Source organism: Ambystoma mexicanum, chromosome 1p (assembly GCF_040938575.1).
Source record: "Ambystoma mexicanum isolate Mex_15411 chromosome 1p, UKY_AmexF1_1, whole genome shotgun sequence".
In the NCBI taxonomy this organism is placed as follows: domain Eukaryota; kingdom Metazoa; phylum Chordata; class Amphibia; order Caudata; family Ambystomatidae; genus Ambystoma; species Ambystoma mexicanum.
The window spans coordinates 362212259-362228697 of NC_090921.1; the positions used below are offsets into that span (position 1 = coordinate 362212259).

Consider the following 16439-nt stretch of genomic DNA (forward strand, 5'->3'; position numbering starts at 1 on the left):
AAGTGGAGGCTACTTTCCTGCCCAAGCCATAAATCTTCTTGCTCTCCTTGTCGGGAGGAGCTTCCGATGATGACAAGGGTGTTCCCGCCCTCTTACGGGTGTTAGTAACTACCAGGGAGTCCGGTTTCAGATGCCCTCTAATGTACAGTGGGTCTGTTTGGGCTGCCCTGAAAAGCTTCTCAACTCTGGGGTTTGCCGCTCTAGTGAGATAGGGATTAACAAGGGATGGGTCTATCCTCCTTTGTATAGACTTAAGGATAGGGATGGCCTGGGCAACAGGTCTCCTTTCTCCCACTACCTCCTCGGCAAAATCTGTCTCTTCCTGTGCACCCTGGGTGTCAATGTGGAAGTGTTCTGCCGCTCTGGACAGCACTTCATTAAAAAGAGGCTGGTTATCGACAGGGGAGTCGGTAACCGGGGGTTCTTTCTCTACCGGGGAATCTTGCCTGTAGGTTTCTGGGTTGTCCTCCTCCTCCTCTTGGTCCTCGTCATCCCCATAGTAGCCTGTCCCAGTTTGTTCTTCCAACATGCCCAAATCTGGATCCTCATAAAGGGATGGATCTCCCTGATATTCAGAATAGGGCTGCATACTGAAGGGGTCTGAAGTAGGAGCTTCAACCCGGGACTTTTTACTTGGGGGTATAGGATCCTAGAGCCTGAGGGAGTTGACCCGTCTGGGGTAAAAGAGAGAAAGGGTTCAGGGTTTTTGGTGTAGAAATCTGCCAATGGTGACATCCTTGACATTACTCTGTCTATGTCATCAGTAGACCACTCTCTTGAACTGGGAATGATTCTTTCTTGAAGGCTTTTCCCTGTCTTATCTAGACTAGACCTACTGGTTTGAACAGGGGTCTTAGGGATAACAGAAGATCGAGACTTGTCCATCTGATAAGTGGTGTAGAAAGTCTTTGAGCTGTGGAAGTAGGCTGGGGCTGCTTCCTCTGTTGTTTTTCACCTTCCCCGTGTGTGGAATAGTGTTTACCCTGTTTTTTCGCCCCTCCGGAGTCCTTCGACGCCTCACGCCAAGGTTCGGGGGTAGTGTCCCTATCTCTGTGTAGTGGAGGTTGGGACTCGGGAACAGCCGTTGCGTGGCCTGTAGACGCTGACTCCTGGAGTGCGGACTGGGGATAGAGGTGGGCTTTGTCTTCTGACAATCGAACCTCCGTTACCTTGGGGAGCGAGGCACTTCTGGCAACAGTGGATGGTTGCCTGGAGTCATGCGGCGATCTAGATCGAGAGCGCCCAGACGACACCGAATCAGACCGTTCTGTATGTGCCTCTTTCCGACTACTCGGCGTGCGCGTCGAGTCTCGGTTGGACTTCATGTGTTTTGTGGAAGTGCTGTGGGTAGCGCTTGTGTCGCCGGGGGTCTTCCCCATAGCCGCCCTGCGGACGACCTTCCGAGGTCTGGGACTTGCGCCACGTTGCCCTCGCTGTCCGAAAGCACGGCGTCTCTGCCATTGCTGAAGGCGCCCTCCGCTGCCATGGCCTCTTGACGCCTGGCGTGGTGGGCCCAACGCTTGATCGAACAGTCCTTGAGTTTTTTCGGTTTGAACCTACTACACGCTCTGCAGTTAGCCTCGGGGTGGTCCCTCGGTAAGCAGAGATTGCACGTGGCGTGCCTGTCAACCCAAGGGTACTTTCGGTTGCACTTGGGGCAAAACTGGAAAGGGGTACCCTCCATACGCACCTTGTGGCAGCGGGCTGAGGCCTTCCTAGGCCTGGGCCGAGGCCAGAGGCCTTCTGAGGCCCAAATCCGTCGTGCAGCTCTCGACGGCGATTCTTTCTCCGTGCAGGCGTTGAGTGTGGATGTTCGGTGACTCGACGTTGGGGTAGAGAAATGGGGCAATATAACAATATTTTAGCAAAAGTATGGCTAAAGCCAGGGAACTCCGCAGTATGGCGGAAAAAAACAATCTGAGGGTCCTAGACGCGTGAGGGATCATGGGTACAGTGGACGTCACACTAGCCTAGTATTACTGGCACGCCCTGTGTCGACGCCCATTTTCGAGTTTCGAAAAACAAACTGTAATACTCCGCAGCTTCCACTAGATGTCGGCCTATGCACAGCATGTGATCTAAGCAGATTCAACAAGCCTCAGAAATATATATATATATATATATATATATATATTTTGGTCTTGGCATTTATATGCTCTATCGTTGTCCCAAGGGCTATACGTATCTAATGATGGGCTTGCCTTTAAGTCTGGTTTCACCAATGTTGGACCAGCTGATGAAATTGATGGGGAAACGCTAGTGCTAAAACATAAAAGAGAAATAAAATATTTTAGACAACTTTTAAACCACAGTGTGGTATCTCTATTATGTAATAATACAGAGTAGTACCCAATTTAATGTCGGGGGGACACCTTGTGGGTTAAGAACTCGCCTTAGACATGGTGCAAGCCTGCACTTCACTTGTTCGAATTGTGCGGAAGGGTAAAAATAGCCTTTCATCCTTTCAAGATCAACAAAGTGAGTACCATTCAATAGAGTAACAACGACACATGTCATTACAGCACTTAGAAGTGCTGTGAAGCACTGTATTAGAAAACACATTTATACTAATTGTATGAATTTTGTTCGTATTGGAAGCAGCAAAGGCTGGTTGGCCTTCTTGGAAGTTAAACCTGCAACCAGTGCGCCAGGTAAGATTTTGAATTGGGAGTATTTTACACCCTATTTTTTCAAGTTGGGAGCAAAATGATTTTTTAGCGAGTAAACATGTAAGTCCATTTCCTAATGGGAGTATTTTGTAAGCAAGTACAAATGTTTCAATTGGGAAATGGGAATGTTTTTGTAATTATTATTTCTTTGCACCTGGTTATTTCAAGCAATAATTTAAGAATAGTCGTTTCTTCCTCTGGTACTACATGCACTAATCCATCAAGCTGTTTGGGTGACAGCAGGGGCACAATGTCCTATATGTCTGTTTCCTACTTTTGTTGGGAGTATTTTTACATTTTTTGGGAGTATTTGCCTATTTTTAGGGAGTAAATGTGGCTGATAACCCCTTATCTGCAGGGCTGCCTGTAACCTACTGTTTCTAATGAATCTTTTCTTCAGCAAGCACATTATCCAACAATACTATCATACTATCTATAAGAAGAAATATCAGTTGTTGCTGCTTTACTAGCGCTTCTTAAAATCTAAATAAGTCTGTCGAGGAATTAACGTTGGCACACTTCATTGTACAACTCACCCATATGAATGTCCTACTAAGATGTTCCTTTTCTTTGCATAGCGCTTAAAAATGGACCTCATGTCCTCGGCTAGGGCATAGAATGTGTATGCAGCCGCGATCTGTGGTCCGGAGCTGGCGCCATGGCCTGCCAGGTCTGGAGCTACCACCTCATAGCCCAGCTTTGAGAAAAAGTCCAGCTGCTCTTTCCAGATGTCCAAGGAACCACCGACTCCGTGGATGAAGAAAAGGACCACATCGCTGTGGGTGCCCTTGCAGCTGGTCACCTTCTTCTTGCAGTCAATGGTGATGGTCTTCTTTGGCTTCCGCTTACGGCGTTTGCTAGCTGTGATTTCTTTGGCACCTGTGGATGTGTTGGTGGTGCCATTGGCCTGAGTTGTCGTGCTGGTGAAATCGGATAGTTCCACCTCCACGGTGCTGCTCGGCTCAACATTGCCGTTCTGACAGTGCAGGATCTCTGAATGAATGATGTCCCCCAGGTTCTCGATCACAAGCTGGCCGTTGCGGTAGACGGTGATCTTGCGCTTGCAGTTTACCACCCCCTTCTCCGAGGGTTGGTTTTCCTCCGGAGGACACTCAGAGGCAGCCCGCGAAGGTAAGGTGTGTTTGACACGAAGCACTCGGCCTGGCTTCACCTCCACATATTCAAAGCCATCGCTCGACTCCACACTGTCCAACGGGCCTACGGAGTTGGTCATCTTGCCTGTCAGGCAACACATGATTCTGTCCGCAATACTGGTCAACATTATGCGTCCTTAAAAGAAACAAAATAAGAATATTAGGAAAGAAACAGTAAAGGTAATATCTGTTAGCAATACTGGTCAATATCATGCACCCTTTAACTGCTGAACTGTGCTAGGAATTCCTGCAGTGCGGGTCCACATAATTATTGGGATGAGTTTATGACACGTATGTCTATTTCATATGCAGTTAAGCAGTAAACGAATGGAACCAACCAGTAAGATTATAAAATAAACATTGAAAAGAGAATCCACCAGTATATTACTGGTCAGCATTATGCAGCCCTCAATAAATCAAAACCGGAAGATGAAGACATCAATATTAGAAGCATATCCATCAGCAATGCTCGCCATAATGGCCAGCAATTTGAAAGGATCAAACATGACATTTTGGAAATCAGCATTAAAGATGAACTGTATATAATTCTGATCAGCAAAATGCATACTTTATACAAAAAAAGGAGAGTAGAAGAGTTTCCCGGGAAGGGGAATTTCATAATCCTTTCTAGGAACAAAAAAAGGAAAGATTAGGTGAGTTATATTAAGAGCAGACTTTGATAATCCTTTCTGGGAACAAAACGTGAAGATTAGAAGAGCTATATTAGGAGCAGCTTCTGGCCACCAGGCTGACTGGCATTCAGCCTCCTTAAGGAAGAACACTCTCCCCATGCCCCTTGAAGGCCGCTTCGCCAAAATCTTCCACAAGTCCCTATTTTCCACGATGACTTACTAGGAGTTACGAGATGTTGTGGAGGAGCAAACAGGTCTGGCACTGGTAGATCTTGTGCTCTTGATCTTTTGGAAATCTCAGTCTATGCCACGCAGGAAGTGACATCATTATGCCGCCACACAATAACAACATTCGTTTTCCAGAGCCTGTGCTATGCTTTAAATTGACGCGTTTTTACCCACAGAAGAAGGCGAGAAATCAGAGCCTATGTCTTGTTGCATAGTTCTAAACGGTGCTGTGACGCAACTTCATTTTTCCGAAGCAAAAATTCCTCCGACATCCGCTGCAGAAAACGTTAATACAACGTACTCCTACGTGGAGCATTTACAGACAGCATAATATGTTCGCAAACTCCGTACACTGAATGGGCCAGATTCTTATAAATGAGCGCAAATTAAAGTGGCACAGAGAATGCGCCGGTTTCATTTGTGCTATTTGTTTCACAAAATGCTCGGGTCACCGTACTCTTAAGGTCACCTGGCCATTTCAGGAGGGGCTGGAAAAGAGCGCAAAGATGCGCTGCCCAGCCGTCTTGCACACAGTATTTACGGGAGCGCTTCAGACATGTATGGCAGCCTCCCAGCAACCGCCTGGTTGTTGGGAGCGCATTTCACCGAGAGGGACCCTCTCAGTCAAATGCCAGTGACCAAACATGATGTGATATGATAGGTTATTTATAACGCGCTTAATACCCAGAGGTGTCGTAGCGCGGGCCCGGGGATCGAACTTGTGGTGCTCCGTGTCACATGCATTCCCATCCCTGTTCGGGGATGTTTACACGCAGCTGGCACACTTTAAAAACAGATCATGATAGGGTCAGAAATTCCCTGCCATGTTTTACGCCTCCCCTTGCGCCTGTTGCGAACACACGCATGGGGGAAGCCCCTTGTTTCGGCGCATTTAAAAGAGCATCCCGTTTGTGAATTCGGGGTGCGCTTTACGTCCCCTTGAATGCGCAAATGTGGACAAATGGCATCTAGGATGTGCTGATGCAGATGCCCTTTGGGCTGTGCCTCTTTCCGCACAAATCAGGAGATGTGTGCAAAAAAGAAAATGGTGAATCTTGCCCATAATGTGTGTCTACTCGTTCCCCCAAAGGCTTCCCCTGAATCCTACTGGGCTCCCGAACCACACCTTCAGAAGCTCTCCTCGTCTGTATTCAATGTCTTATGTCAATATCAGAAGAGTTCCCACGTCCAGTGAGTTCAGAGCTAAATAGGGTGGGATCATGACCACTGTGTACGTGCTATGTGTCTCTTCTAACTATGTATACAGTGCAATCCAAAGCCCTATTGATGTCTTAAGGCTGTATACTATATGAATATAGACGAAACAAGGTAGGGGGTCCCAGAGAATAAACACATATTTCTAGTGTTCACATGTTCATATAGAGGTTCATGGCGGTTTCCCTCCTGCTTCTAAGCACTGTAATGATAGGGGTAACTCTTATCCAGTTTAAGTGTACTCAATTCATTGAAAGTTTGAAGGGCTGAATTGGATCCCTGCTGTTTCTGCACCCCAATATTTAAACACTCAGAAGGATCACTTGCACACCACATGCTGGCGTCTCTTGCACATATCAGCCATTACCCCTCCGGGTGGTATCTTGGAATCCTGAGAGGGAATCAGGATCCAAGGTTTATTTGTATTTGTATTTATTTTATTTTTATTTTTTTATATTGCGCAGCCGCAGCCTGCCCAAGGGCATCAGGGCGCATGTTTGTGAAGATTACAGAAGGCACTTACAATTTGCATAATAAATAAGCATACAAGAACGGTACATCTATACAAAGAAAGAAAAACAGGATTTTACAGGTTGTCACAGTATATACAAAGGGGATCGAGGTCGCAGATCATACGATGTATGTTTACCAGGCGATGGCCAAATCTTCATCTTGCTCATAAAGCCATTGTTTAGTTCTCTGTTTGATGGAGTGGAGGGAGTGGACATTCCTGAGACCATTAGGTAGAGAGTTCCAGAGCTTTGCTGCCAGGACCGGGAAGCTCGCGCCTCTGGTCGTCTGAAGCTTAAAGCTAGGAATAATGAGCGTGTGTGCATGTGCAGATCTTAGAGGTCTGTGGGCTGTGTGTTGTGTAAAGCGCTCTGACAAGTAGGCTGGTGCTGCGTTGTTCTGTGCTTTGTAGCTTAAAATAAGGGTCTTGGCGGCAATACGCTGTTGGATAGAGTGCCATCGTAAATTACGTCTAGTGGATGAGATGTGGGCGTGCCTAGGTATGTTAAGAGCAGCCCTAATGGCGTTATTCTGGGTAACTTGAAGTTTGTCGATGTTTCTTTGACTCGTTCCAAGGTAGAGGGCATTGCAGTAGTCAATTTTAGATAAAATGAGGCTTCTGGCAAGGATCAGACAGTTGTCCATAGTTAGGAAGGGACGGCAAGCAGTGATTAGTTTGCATGTGTAAACAGATGCTGAAACTACTGAATTGGTTTGTCTGGTGAGCGAGAGGGTGGAATCTAAATAGATTCCGAGTGTTTTAGTGACGTTGGTGACTTTAATGATGTTGCCATCAATATTGAATGTGTCATATTTGTTGTCAAGTTTAGCAAGTTTGGAGTGGGAGCCTAGGATGAGTAGCTCAGTTTTCTCATTGTTTAGGCAGAGACCGTGGTGGGCCATCCACACCTGGATGACGGTGTAAACTTCATTAAGAGCTTTGGCGTTAGTTACGTAGTCACCAGTGATAGGGATGAGTATCTGGGTGTCATCTGCATAATTTGTGTAGGTGACACCCAGATGATCAAGAATATCAAAGAGTGGTTTTGTAAAGACGTTATAGAGCGTGGGAGATACGCACGAGCCTTGTGGTACACCGCAAGGAACATGTGCTGGATCAGTTGCAGCAAGAGATGAGAACACTCTCATCGATCTGTTGGCAAGGAATGAGCTGATCCAGGAGGTAGACGCATCGGAAAAGTGGGCAGCCGTTTTGAGATGCTGGCAGAGGATTTGGTGGTCCACAAGATCAAAAGCGGCGGATAAATCTAGGAGGAGTAGGAGCGCTTGTTTGCCCTTGTCTTTCAAATCCTCCATTTGTGTTTTTAGATCTAATAGAGCTGTCTCTGTGCCGTGTCTCGGCCGGAAACCAGATTGCCTAAGTCCTAGTGAGTTGTTTTTATCAAGGTAGTCTTGAATTTGGAGGTATGCAGCCCGGTCCAAGATTTTTAGAAGGTATGGTACCGTGGTGATGGGCCTATAGTTGGCAGGGATACTCGGGTCTAAGTTAGGTTTTTTGATTAAGGGGATTACCCAAGCATCCTTAAGGTTATCTGGTACTATGCCAGATTTAAAGGAGGAGTTGATAAGTGAGGTGATAAAGGGGGCAAGCTCAGGTGCTGCTTCCTTTACAATTGGTGCTGGGCACGCATCGCCTTGACAATTGGATGGTTTTAGCTTCTTGATAATATTTTCCACTTCCCTAATGGTTAGAGGTGTGAAGCTGAAGGGTTTGAAGGAATGATTGTGGGATGAGACATTGGCGGGTTGGGAATTATCTGCTGAGTCAAGGAGATAGTTTTTTTTGTGTTGATTTTTGCTTGGAGAATGGTGATTTTGCTAAGTAGTGCTTTTTGAATGTTGGCGCACCACTCAGTGTCAGGGGTGTGTGTGTCAGGAGGGGCAGCTGGGGACTCTAATTCCTTGAGGATTTTAAAGAGTTCCTTAGTATTGGATTGAGCTTGTAGGATCCTGTTATTATAGACTTCTTTTTTAGCCGCTAATATGGCTTCTTTGTATGAAAGGGTCATGGGTAGAAGGTTGATTTTATTTGCAGGTGTAGGTGAGTTTCTCCAGAGGGACTCGGCTTTACGTTTGTCTTTCCAGAGTTGTCGTAAGTGTGGGGTGAACCAGGAATTAAGGTGGTTGCGTGGTTTTTCTTTGCGATGTTTAAGAGGGGCAATGGTGTCCAATGCTTTTAGCATAGCTCGATTGTAGGTGTCCACCAAGGCAGTGGGGTCTGCACAAGTTATGGAGATCGAGTTTAGTAGTGGGAGGATGAGTGGAAGTAGTTTATCAGTTGTGATATCCTTCTTGTTGCGCGTAAGTGTGGGTGGCGCAGTACAAGGTTTGTGCGTAGGTGGGCAGGTATCGATGGAGAATGTTATTTTGTAATGGTCAGACCAAGCACAAGGTAGCACAGAAATTAGATTTAGTGCGCAATTCATGTCTGAAACCCAGTCCAATGTGCGACCCTTGATATGGGTGGGTACATTGACATGCTGGGTTAGGCCAAAGTTGGATAGAATGCTGGCAAGGTCACATGCTTTAGTGTCGTTCGTGTCCAGATATCCTAGGTTAAGGTCTCCAAGTAGGATAATTTGGGATTTCGGCTTAGTGCTGGAAGCTAGGATGGAAGAGATGTCATCTATGAAAGTGGAAGTGGGGCCAGGTGGCCGATAGATGAGGTGCACTAGGACGGTGTGATTAGGAGAGATTGGGAGTTTGATCGAAAGTAGTTCAGCTGAGGGCAACTGATGATTGTTGGCCACTCTTATATTGAGAGAGCTCTTAAATATAAATGCTAATCCACCCCCCTTGGTTTGATTGTTGTCCCTATCGTACCTGATGATAGAGTAGCTATCGGGTATGGCGAGGGTCAGGGCGGGACCAGACGCTGCATGAAGCCAGGTTTCTGTGATAGCCAGAAAATCAAGGTTTTCAGTCACAATGAAGTCAGCGATGTCTAGCGCATGAGCAGGGACTGAGCGGGCGTTAATGAGCGCCCCTTTGAGTTTAGCTTGGTTGGGGATGTTGGCTGAGGAGGCCTCTACCGGTAATGGGACATCTAGGGTCTGGGTTGAGTGGTCAGGGTTGACCCTAATGTTTGTGTTCAAGTGGTAAGACCAGTGGTGACATCTGGTTGCTAATCTTAGGTTCCGAACTGAAGTGGGACAGGGTTTGCTCTGTTGGCTTGGTGATCGGCCATTAAATAAACATAGTGGTGTAGGTTCGTCAAAGATGCTGTTGTCTGAGTGAACAACAGAGGTATGGTTAGGTGGAGTGTTACCTAGAGTAGCGCTAATTTTAGTGCTATGGTCAGTGGTTGCACTGAGTGGGAAAGGAGGTAGGGAGGGTAGGAAAGGTGTAGGGCAGGGAATGGGGTGATGTCTAGGACAGGCGAGCTTTGCAAGTCCATTACTGAGAGGGATGAATGCATTACTGCTGCAGCGCGTGCATTCGGGCATGATACAGAAAGGGAGCATGATGAGAACTAGCCAGGCTGGCATAGTTCAGATAGTGATTTAGGTGGTAGCTGACTAGCAGCTATGGGCAACAGCACAATCAATGTGGTCTGTTGGTGGCCACCTCAGATCAGTGTGGTCTATAGCGACCAGGGGGCACAGCACAGGTCAGTGTGGTCTGTGGCAGCCAGGGGGCACAACACAGAACAGCGTAAATAGTGCAGTCTATGGCAACCTTCGGGCACAATGCAGATGAATGTGGTCAATAGCGACCAGGGGGCATGACACAGATCAGCATAAACAGTGTAGTCTTAAAGCTACCATAAGGCACAATGCAATTCAGTGTGGTCTGCAGAGCACAGAGCAGTATGGTCTGTAGCGAGCAAGGGCATGACACAGGTTAGCATGAACAGTGTAGTCTTAAAGCTTCCATAAGGCACAACTCAGAGTGGTCTATAGCGACCAAGGCACAGCACAGAACAGTATGGTCTATAGCGACCAGGGCACAGCACAGGTCAGTATGGTCTATAGTGACCAGGGCACAGCATAGATCAGTATGGTCTATAGCGAGCAAGGGCATGACACAGGTCAGCATATACAGTATAGTTTAAAGCTACCATAAGGCACAATGCAACTCAGTGTGGTCTATAGCGACCAGGGCACAGCATAGATCAGTATGGTCTATAGCGAGCAAGGGCATGACACAGGTCAGCATATACAGTGTAGCTTAAAGCTACCATAAGGCACAATGCAACTCAGAGTGGTCTATAGCGACCAAGGCAAAGCACAGAACAGTATGGTCTATAGCGACCAGGGCACAGCACAGATCAGTATGGTATATAGCGAGCAAGGGCATGACACAGGTCAGCATATACAGTGTAGCTTAAAGCTACCATAAGGCACAATGCAACTCAGAGTGGTCTATAGCGACCAAGGCACAGCACAGAACAGTATGGTCTATAGCGACCAGGGCACAGCACAGATCAGTATGGTCTATAGCGAGCAAGGGCATGACACAGGTCAGCATATACAGTGTAGTTTAAAGCTACCATAAGGCACAATGCAACTCAGTGTGGTCTATAGCGACCAGGGCACAGCATAGATCAGTATGGTCTATAGCGAGCAAGGGCATGACACAGGTCAGCATATACAGTGTGGTTTAAAGCTACCATAAGGCACAATGCAACTCGGTGTGGTCTATAGCGACCAGGGCACAGCACAGATCTGTATGGTCTATAGCGAACCAAAGGGCATGACACAGATCAGCATAAACAGTGCAGTCTGAAGCAATTATGGGGCACCATGCAGTCAGAGTGTCGAGACCAAGGTACATAAAACAGATTGAAAAGGTCTAATTGGGATAGGACCCAGAGCACATCAATGGAATTTGTTACCCTGAGGTGCAAGATAGCGCCATGTGCGCCAGCTAGCGAAGTTAGAGTGTGGACATCAGTGTAGTAGCGTAAGGTGCAACGAGTCAGTGGTTACAAATTGAAGGCAACAGGTAGCGACAACACAATACTGCTTGCCCTCGTAGATGCTTAGATACATACAGTGCAAAACAGTCTTACGTCCAAGTTTCACGGGGGTCGAGCAGGGGGTCTGGCTCACGGCGTGTACGGCTTACTGCCTGGGCCGGCGCTCGCCTGCCGGCGCAGCCTATTGGCTAGTGTAGCTGACGGTGACCAATCCGCTGGCAGCAGGCAGTTGGATGGGCTGGACTAGGACTCATAGAGACTAACAGAAAGTGGCGAATTGCGTGGCGGCCATTTTAGCCAGATAGGCTCCTTGTGGACATCAATGGAGATATACTCCAATTTTGGCAAAAGATAATCGAAAAACGTGCCGTGGCTGTATGCACTTGTGTGCAAATAAGGCAAAATGCAAAGGCAAAGCGAAATGAGAGCTAATTTGATGAACTCTGTTGCGTCGTGAAGGGGCTTAAGGGCACATGAGATTTATGCCTCGAGCTTAACTTCCAGCTCGGACTGGAATCTTGTGTAGAGGCTGCTCCTGCAGCGCGGCGGGCGTCGAGGGATCTTCTGCTCCATTGAGACTGTAATGGATCAGAAGGCTCGGGACAGGGAGCCTTCTTGCCTGTGCCTTACTGCCTGGGCCGGCGCTCGCCTGCCGGCTAGTGTAGCTGACGGTGACCAATCCGCTGGCAGCAGGCAGTTGGATGGGCTGGACTAGGGCTCATAGAGACTAACAGAAAGTGGCGAATTACGTGGCGGCCATTTTAGCCAGATAGGTTCCTCGTGGACATCAATGGAGATATACTCCAATTTTGGCAAAAGATGATCGAAAAACGTGCCGTGGCTGTATGCACTTGTGTGCAAATAAGGCAAAATGCAAAGCCAGAGCGAAATGAGAGCTAATTTGATGAACTCTGTTGCGTCGTGAAGGGGCTTAAGGGCACATGAGATTTATGCCTCGAGCTTACCTTCCAGCTCGGACTGGAATCTTGTGTAGAGGCTGCTCCTGCAGCGCGGCGGGCGTCGAGGGAGCTCCTGCTCCATTGAGACTGTGCTGGATCAGAAGGCTCGGGACAGGGAGCCTTCTTGCCTGTGCCTTACTGCCTGGGCAATACCGGGTTACAAGCAACGGTGTAGCCATGGTTCCTCACTGCTCTCAGGATTCCATATGCCACCAGCATGCTGATCCGTATTGACTCTGTCACTGCACAGACCTCCACCCAACCCCCAACTATCCCCTGCATCTCCAGTTATCACCCCAAAATATTGCTGACAATCACTGCGAGTCCCCAAATGCCGAATTTTGGATGACCCATTTCACTGAATATATATGTGTGGGGGGTAAAGTTAAAATGTGGAGGGCTATGTGAGACGGCCCGAGGGTGTCTCCCCCCTCATATATATGTGGTGAAATGGGGCGAAAGAAAGAAATCTGTATTTTGAGATTCACAGTTTATTTTCGAAACTATCCCATAGATCCCATGTCCTTTTGTGGCTGCATCGCTCCCCTCGTATCCAGCATGCTGCGTGGGCTATGGGAGAGTCTGTTGGTAGCCATGGCAGGGTGTGGGGGGGACTGAGTGGAGTTGTGTTAAAGCTTTGAACATGTGTGTTGAGCACCGTGTCATTGTCTGCTGAGAACTAGTCAGGCATCTGTGGCAGCTGTGTGAGAGACGTCTGTAAACCACGTGAGAGTCTGTTGCTGGATTAACAGGTGGGCACTGTAGGAGGGACTATGTGAGAAAGGTGGCAATTGGCACTATGGCAGAATGTCTTGGGAGCTATGTGAGGGTCTTTTGGGGGATACTGATTACAAACAAATGCTAATTCCTTCAATATAGTTATCAAATGTTTTTTTTTTTTTACAAAATGCACATCAGGCCAAAATGTACTTTTACATTGTTTATGCTGTAGTATAATAATTATTAAATGTTGCATACAACTTTTCAAATCACAATGCCCCCCCAAAAATTATCAATATTCAAAAACATCCAAATTGGTAAACTGTCTGATAGCAGTTGGCCGAATGCTGGAAGCACAGGACAACACAGTTTGGATGGATTTAGATAAGGTATTGCCTCATTCAGTATAATACAGGGATTTATGTCACATGCAATAAAAGCTACTGCTGGTAACAAATCACCTGAGGGAGGCAAGAAAAGGTCAGCTAGGCTGGCGGAATCAGTCGAGTCCCATTTAACACGCCTTGCCCGAGCAAATCCGCGCGGAACCTAATTTTTGAAAAGTATGCCTAAACTGATGCAAAAGTAGCACAGGACCTTATTTCAATTACCTAAAATTAAGAGAACTGTTTAATTTCTAAATTGAATATTTTATGTTCATATAATTTACAAACACGTCTATTCTGGGCGGATTGCCATCCTTCTGTGGCAAGCTGCGGCGAGAGGGTGGTCTCTCTCCCACAATATCTAAAACCCCAACCATTTATGAAAATACTCCTCCAATATCTGTTTGAAGCATTCTTGTTGATGTTTATGAAATAAGACCCAAGAAAGCTACTTCGATTCTTTACGGACAAAGGGGTTCAATTTACAATGTCCACTTTTATTTGTCCAGACATTTATTGGTGTACTCACGTGATGGGGTGTCCTTCACTGAGTTCAGTCTTCTATAGAAAAGAGTCTCAAAGTAAACATCTTTGGGTCTCATTTTAATAAAAAATGGTAATTTGTCAGCGGGAAGCCGTTACATGTTGACATATACGTGGGGGTCTCCCCAGCGCCAAATATTCGTCTTTTGCCAGGCACTTTTGCAATTCACCATGAAAAGTGAGTAAACGCTCAGCGTTTCCTTTCAATTGTTAGCGCTGATTGCCAGGCTCAAAGACAGCATTTACAATTCCAATTAAACCCTGCCCGACATACAAGCATGGTAAGCAGTCTTCACAATCACAGTTAAACCCTGCCCGACATGCTCGCATGACGAGCAGGATTTCATTGCAATTGTAAATGCTGCCTGCCAAGCGACCAAGGCAGGCCGCATGTACAGTGGATCCCCATGCGATCCGCCTACTTTATGCTGATGCATAAAGCTGGCACGCCCTATAGGGATCGCCAGCGTTTCCGCTGGCATGAAAATCCATGCCGGTACAAGTGCTGGAGCATTTGTATAGAGGCGAGAAAGGGAGGTGGCAGAAACACAAGATGCCTTTCCCCCCTCCTCTCCGCCATACAAATGCTTGAAAATGAGCAATGACAGTAATTGAAGCATTAAAAAGCCTTATGCGAGCCTTTTACACCTTTCATTAACGTTACGGCTCTAATGAACATGAGCCCCCACCTGTTTTCATTGTGGGCCGGTCAATTTTAGGCATATGACTGACTTCAATGATGAAAAATGTAAGCATGCACTGTATGAAATACACTAGTGAGTCAAGCACTATAGGTTATTTGGTATTATACAGTGCATGGCTGTCATTTCCATGGTCCCTTGGTGCTTTGGATCTGCAGGACATGGGCATAGTTTTAGGGGAGGGACAAGGGTGTTTGTCCCCGCCAACTTTTGTGGAACACCATTTTGTCCCACTCATTTGGCAGAGGCCCCTTTCATTTAGATGTCATGTCCCCCCAACATCTTCAGCAAAGTTCCTCCACTGCTGCAGGATAATAGATTGGGCTTGGTTAGTAGTTAGTAGTAGCAGAGGAAGCAGTTTGCTATTAGGATGATGCATGCAGATCAGGATGAACATGACTCTCAGTGCCTGGTAAACCTCTAGGTGTTTTTGGCATGTCATCTATTGCAACCAGGCTTGCTTGCACCCTGATGTGGAGATCCATGTTGGGTGGCTGTTATGGTGGGTTTCAGCATTACGGTTGTGTGGGACACATGTGAGTTAAAGCCTTTATTATTATTATTAGTGTGCTGACCTAGCTTAGGGAAGCAACTGAGCGGTTTACAATCATAGGGGGAAGAACAAGGTTAGGGAGCAGAGAAACAAAGGAGTGAGGATCTAATAACAGAAGGCCATTGTCAGCAATGGGTCTACAAGTAACTAGGAGGGGAAACTTTGGAATCAGATCACCTAGTCTTGGGTATGGTGGGGAGTGTATGGACCTAGGTGTTATGGAGGAGCCTATCCTTGAACAGGAGGGTTTACAGCTCCTCCCTGAACAGTAGAAGGGATTAGGCGAGTCAGATGTTGATGGGGAGGAGGTTCCAGAGTCTTGGGGCATAGGCAGAGAAGGCACGTCTTCGGGTTTCTCCTTCCTGCGCCAATGGAGTTCAACTCTGCACATGATCCTATACCTGGCCTAGTAGGATCGTTGTCCGTCCTCCTTTTGTTCCCCTCCCTTGCCTCGTTGCGCCTTGGAACACTTGTGTATAGGCGCGTTATAAATGCCATATCATATCATATTCTTACGTCTGGTGGATTGTAGGCCTCTGGAGATGCTGAGTTTCTCAGTGAGGTAACTTGGGGACTTCAGGGTGACAGCCTTGTAGAGGATGCAGCAGGACTTGAAGATGATACATGCTTCCAGCGGGAGCCAGTGCAGTTCGATGAGGGTTGGGGGGATGTGGTTGAATTTGCAGAGTCCTTCGATGAGTCATGCTGCTGCATGCAGGACACATCCCATGGGAGCTAGAGAAGTCACCGGAACTCCTTCCATGAGGACATTGCCACCATCCAGGTCAGAGAGGGCTAAGGCTTGGACCGCAGACCCTACGTTGTTTTCTGGGATGAAGGGCTTAATTTTCCACAGGAGAGTAAGTTGGTACCAAGCCATTTGTGTCATCTTTGCCATGTGCTGTTTGAAGGAGGGGTGTCTATTGATGTAAATCCCAAGAGACTTGGCACAGGTTGCCAAGCTGGGGTGTGAAACCCTCGAGGTGCCTAGCAGAGATCCACGTCTGGATGTCCAGGTGTTCAGTGTTGTTGGTCGACAGTAGGAATTCAGTCTTGTAGGGGTTGAGCTTCACGTAAGCACCGAACATCCACGACTGGATCAAGGAGAGGCATTCAATGGAGGATATCTTGAGGTAGAGCTGTGTCTCATCTGTGTATTGGTGGATGTGGTTGAGAGGTGCGAGGAGGGTTTCAAGCGGTTCCATGTAAAGATTGAAGATCATGGGG

General features: G+C 47.1%; 1 protein-coding gene across 1 annotated transcript in view; it reads right to left on the reverse strand.

Moving 5' to 3' along the window:
• The window catches only part of ABHD8 (abhydrolase domain containing 8), a 158167-nt gene that overhangs the window by 45973 nt on the left and 95755 nt on the right, over positions 1–16439 (reverse strand). The window contains exon 2 of the mRNA XM_069648942.1: positions 3206–3959. Coding sequence (XP_069505043.1) covers positions 3206–3951 — 746 coding nt within the window. The 5' untranslated portion in view covers positions 3952–3959. The remainder of the gene's footprint in view (positions 1–3205; positions 3960–16439) is intronic.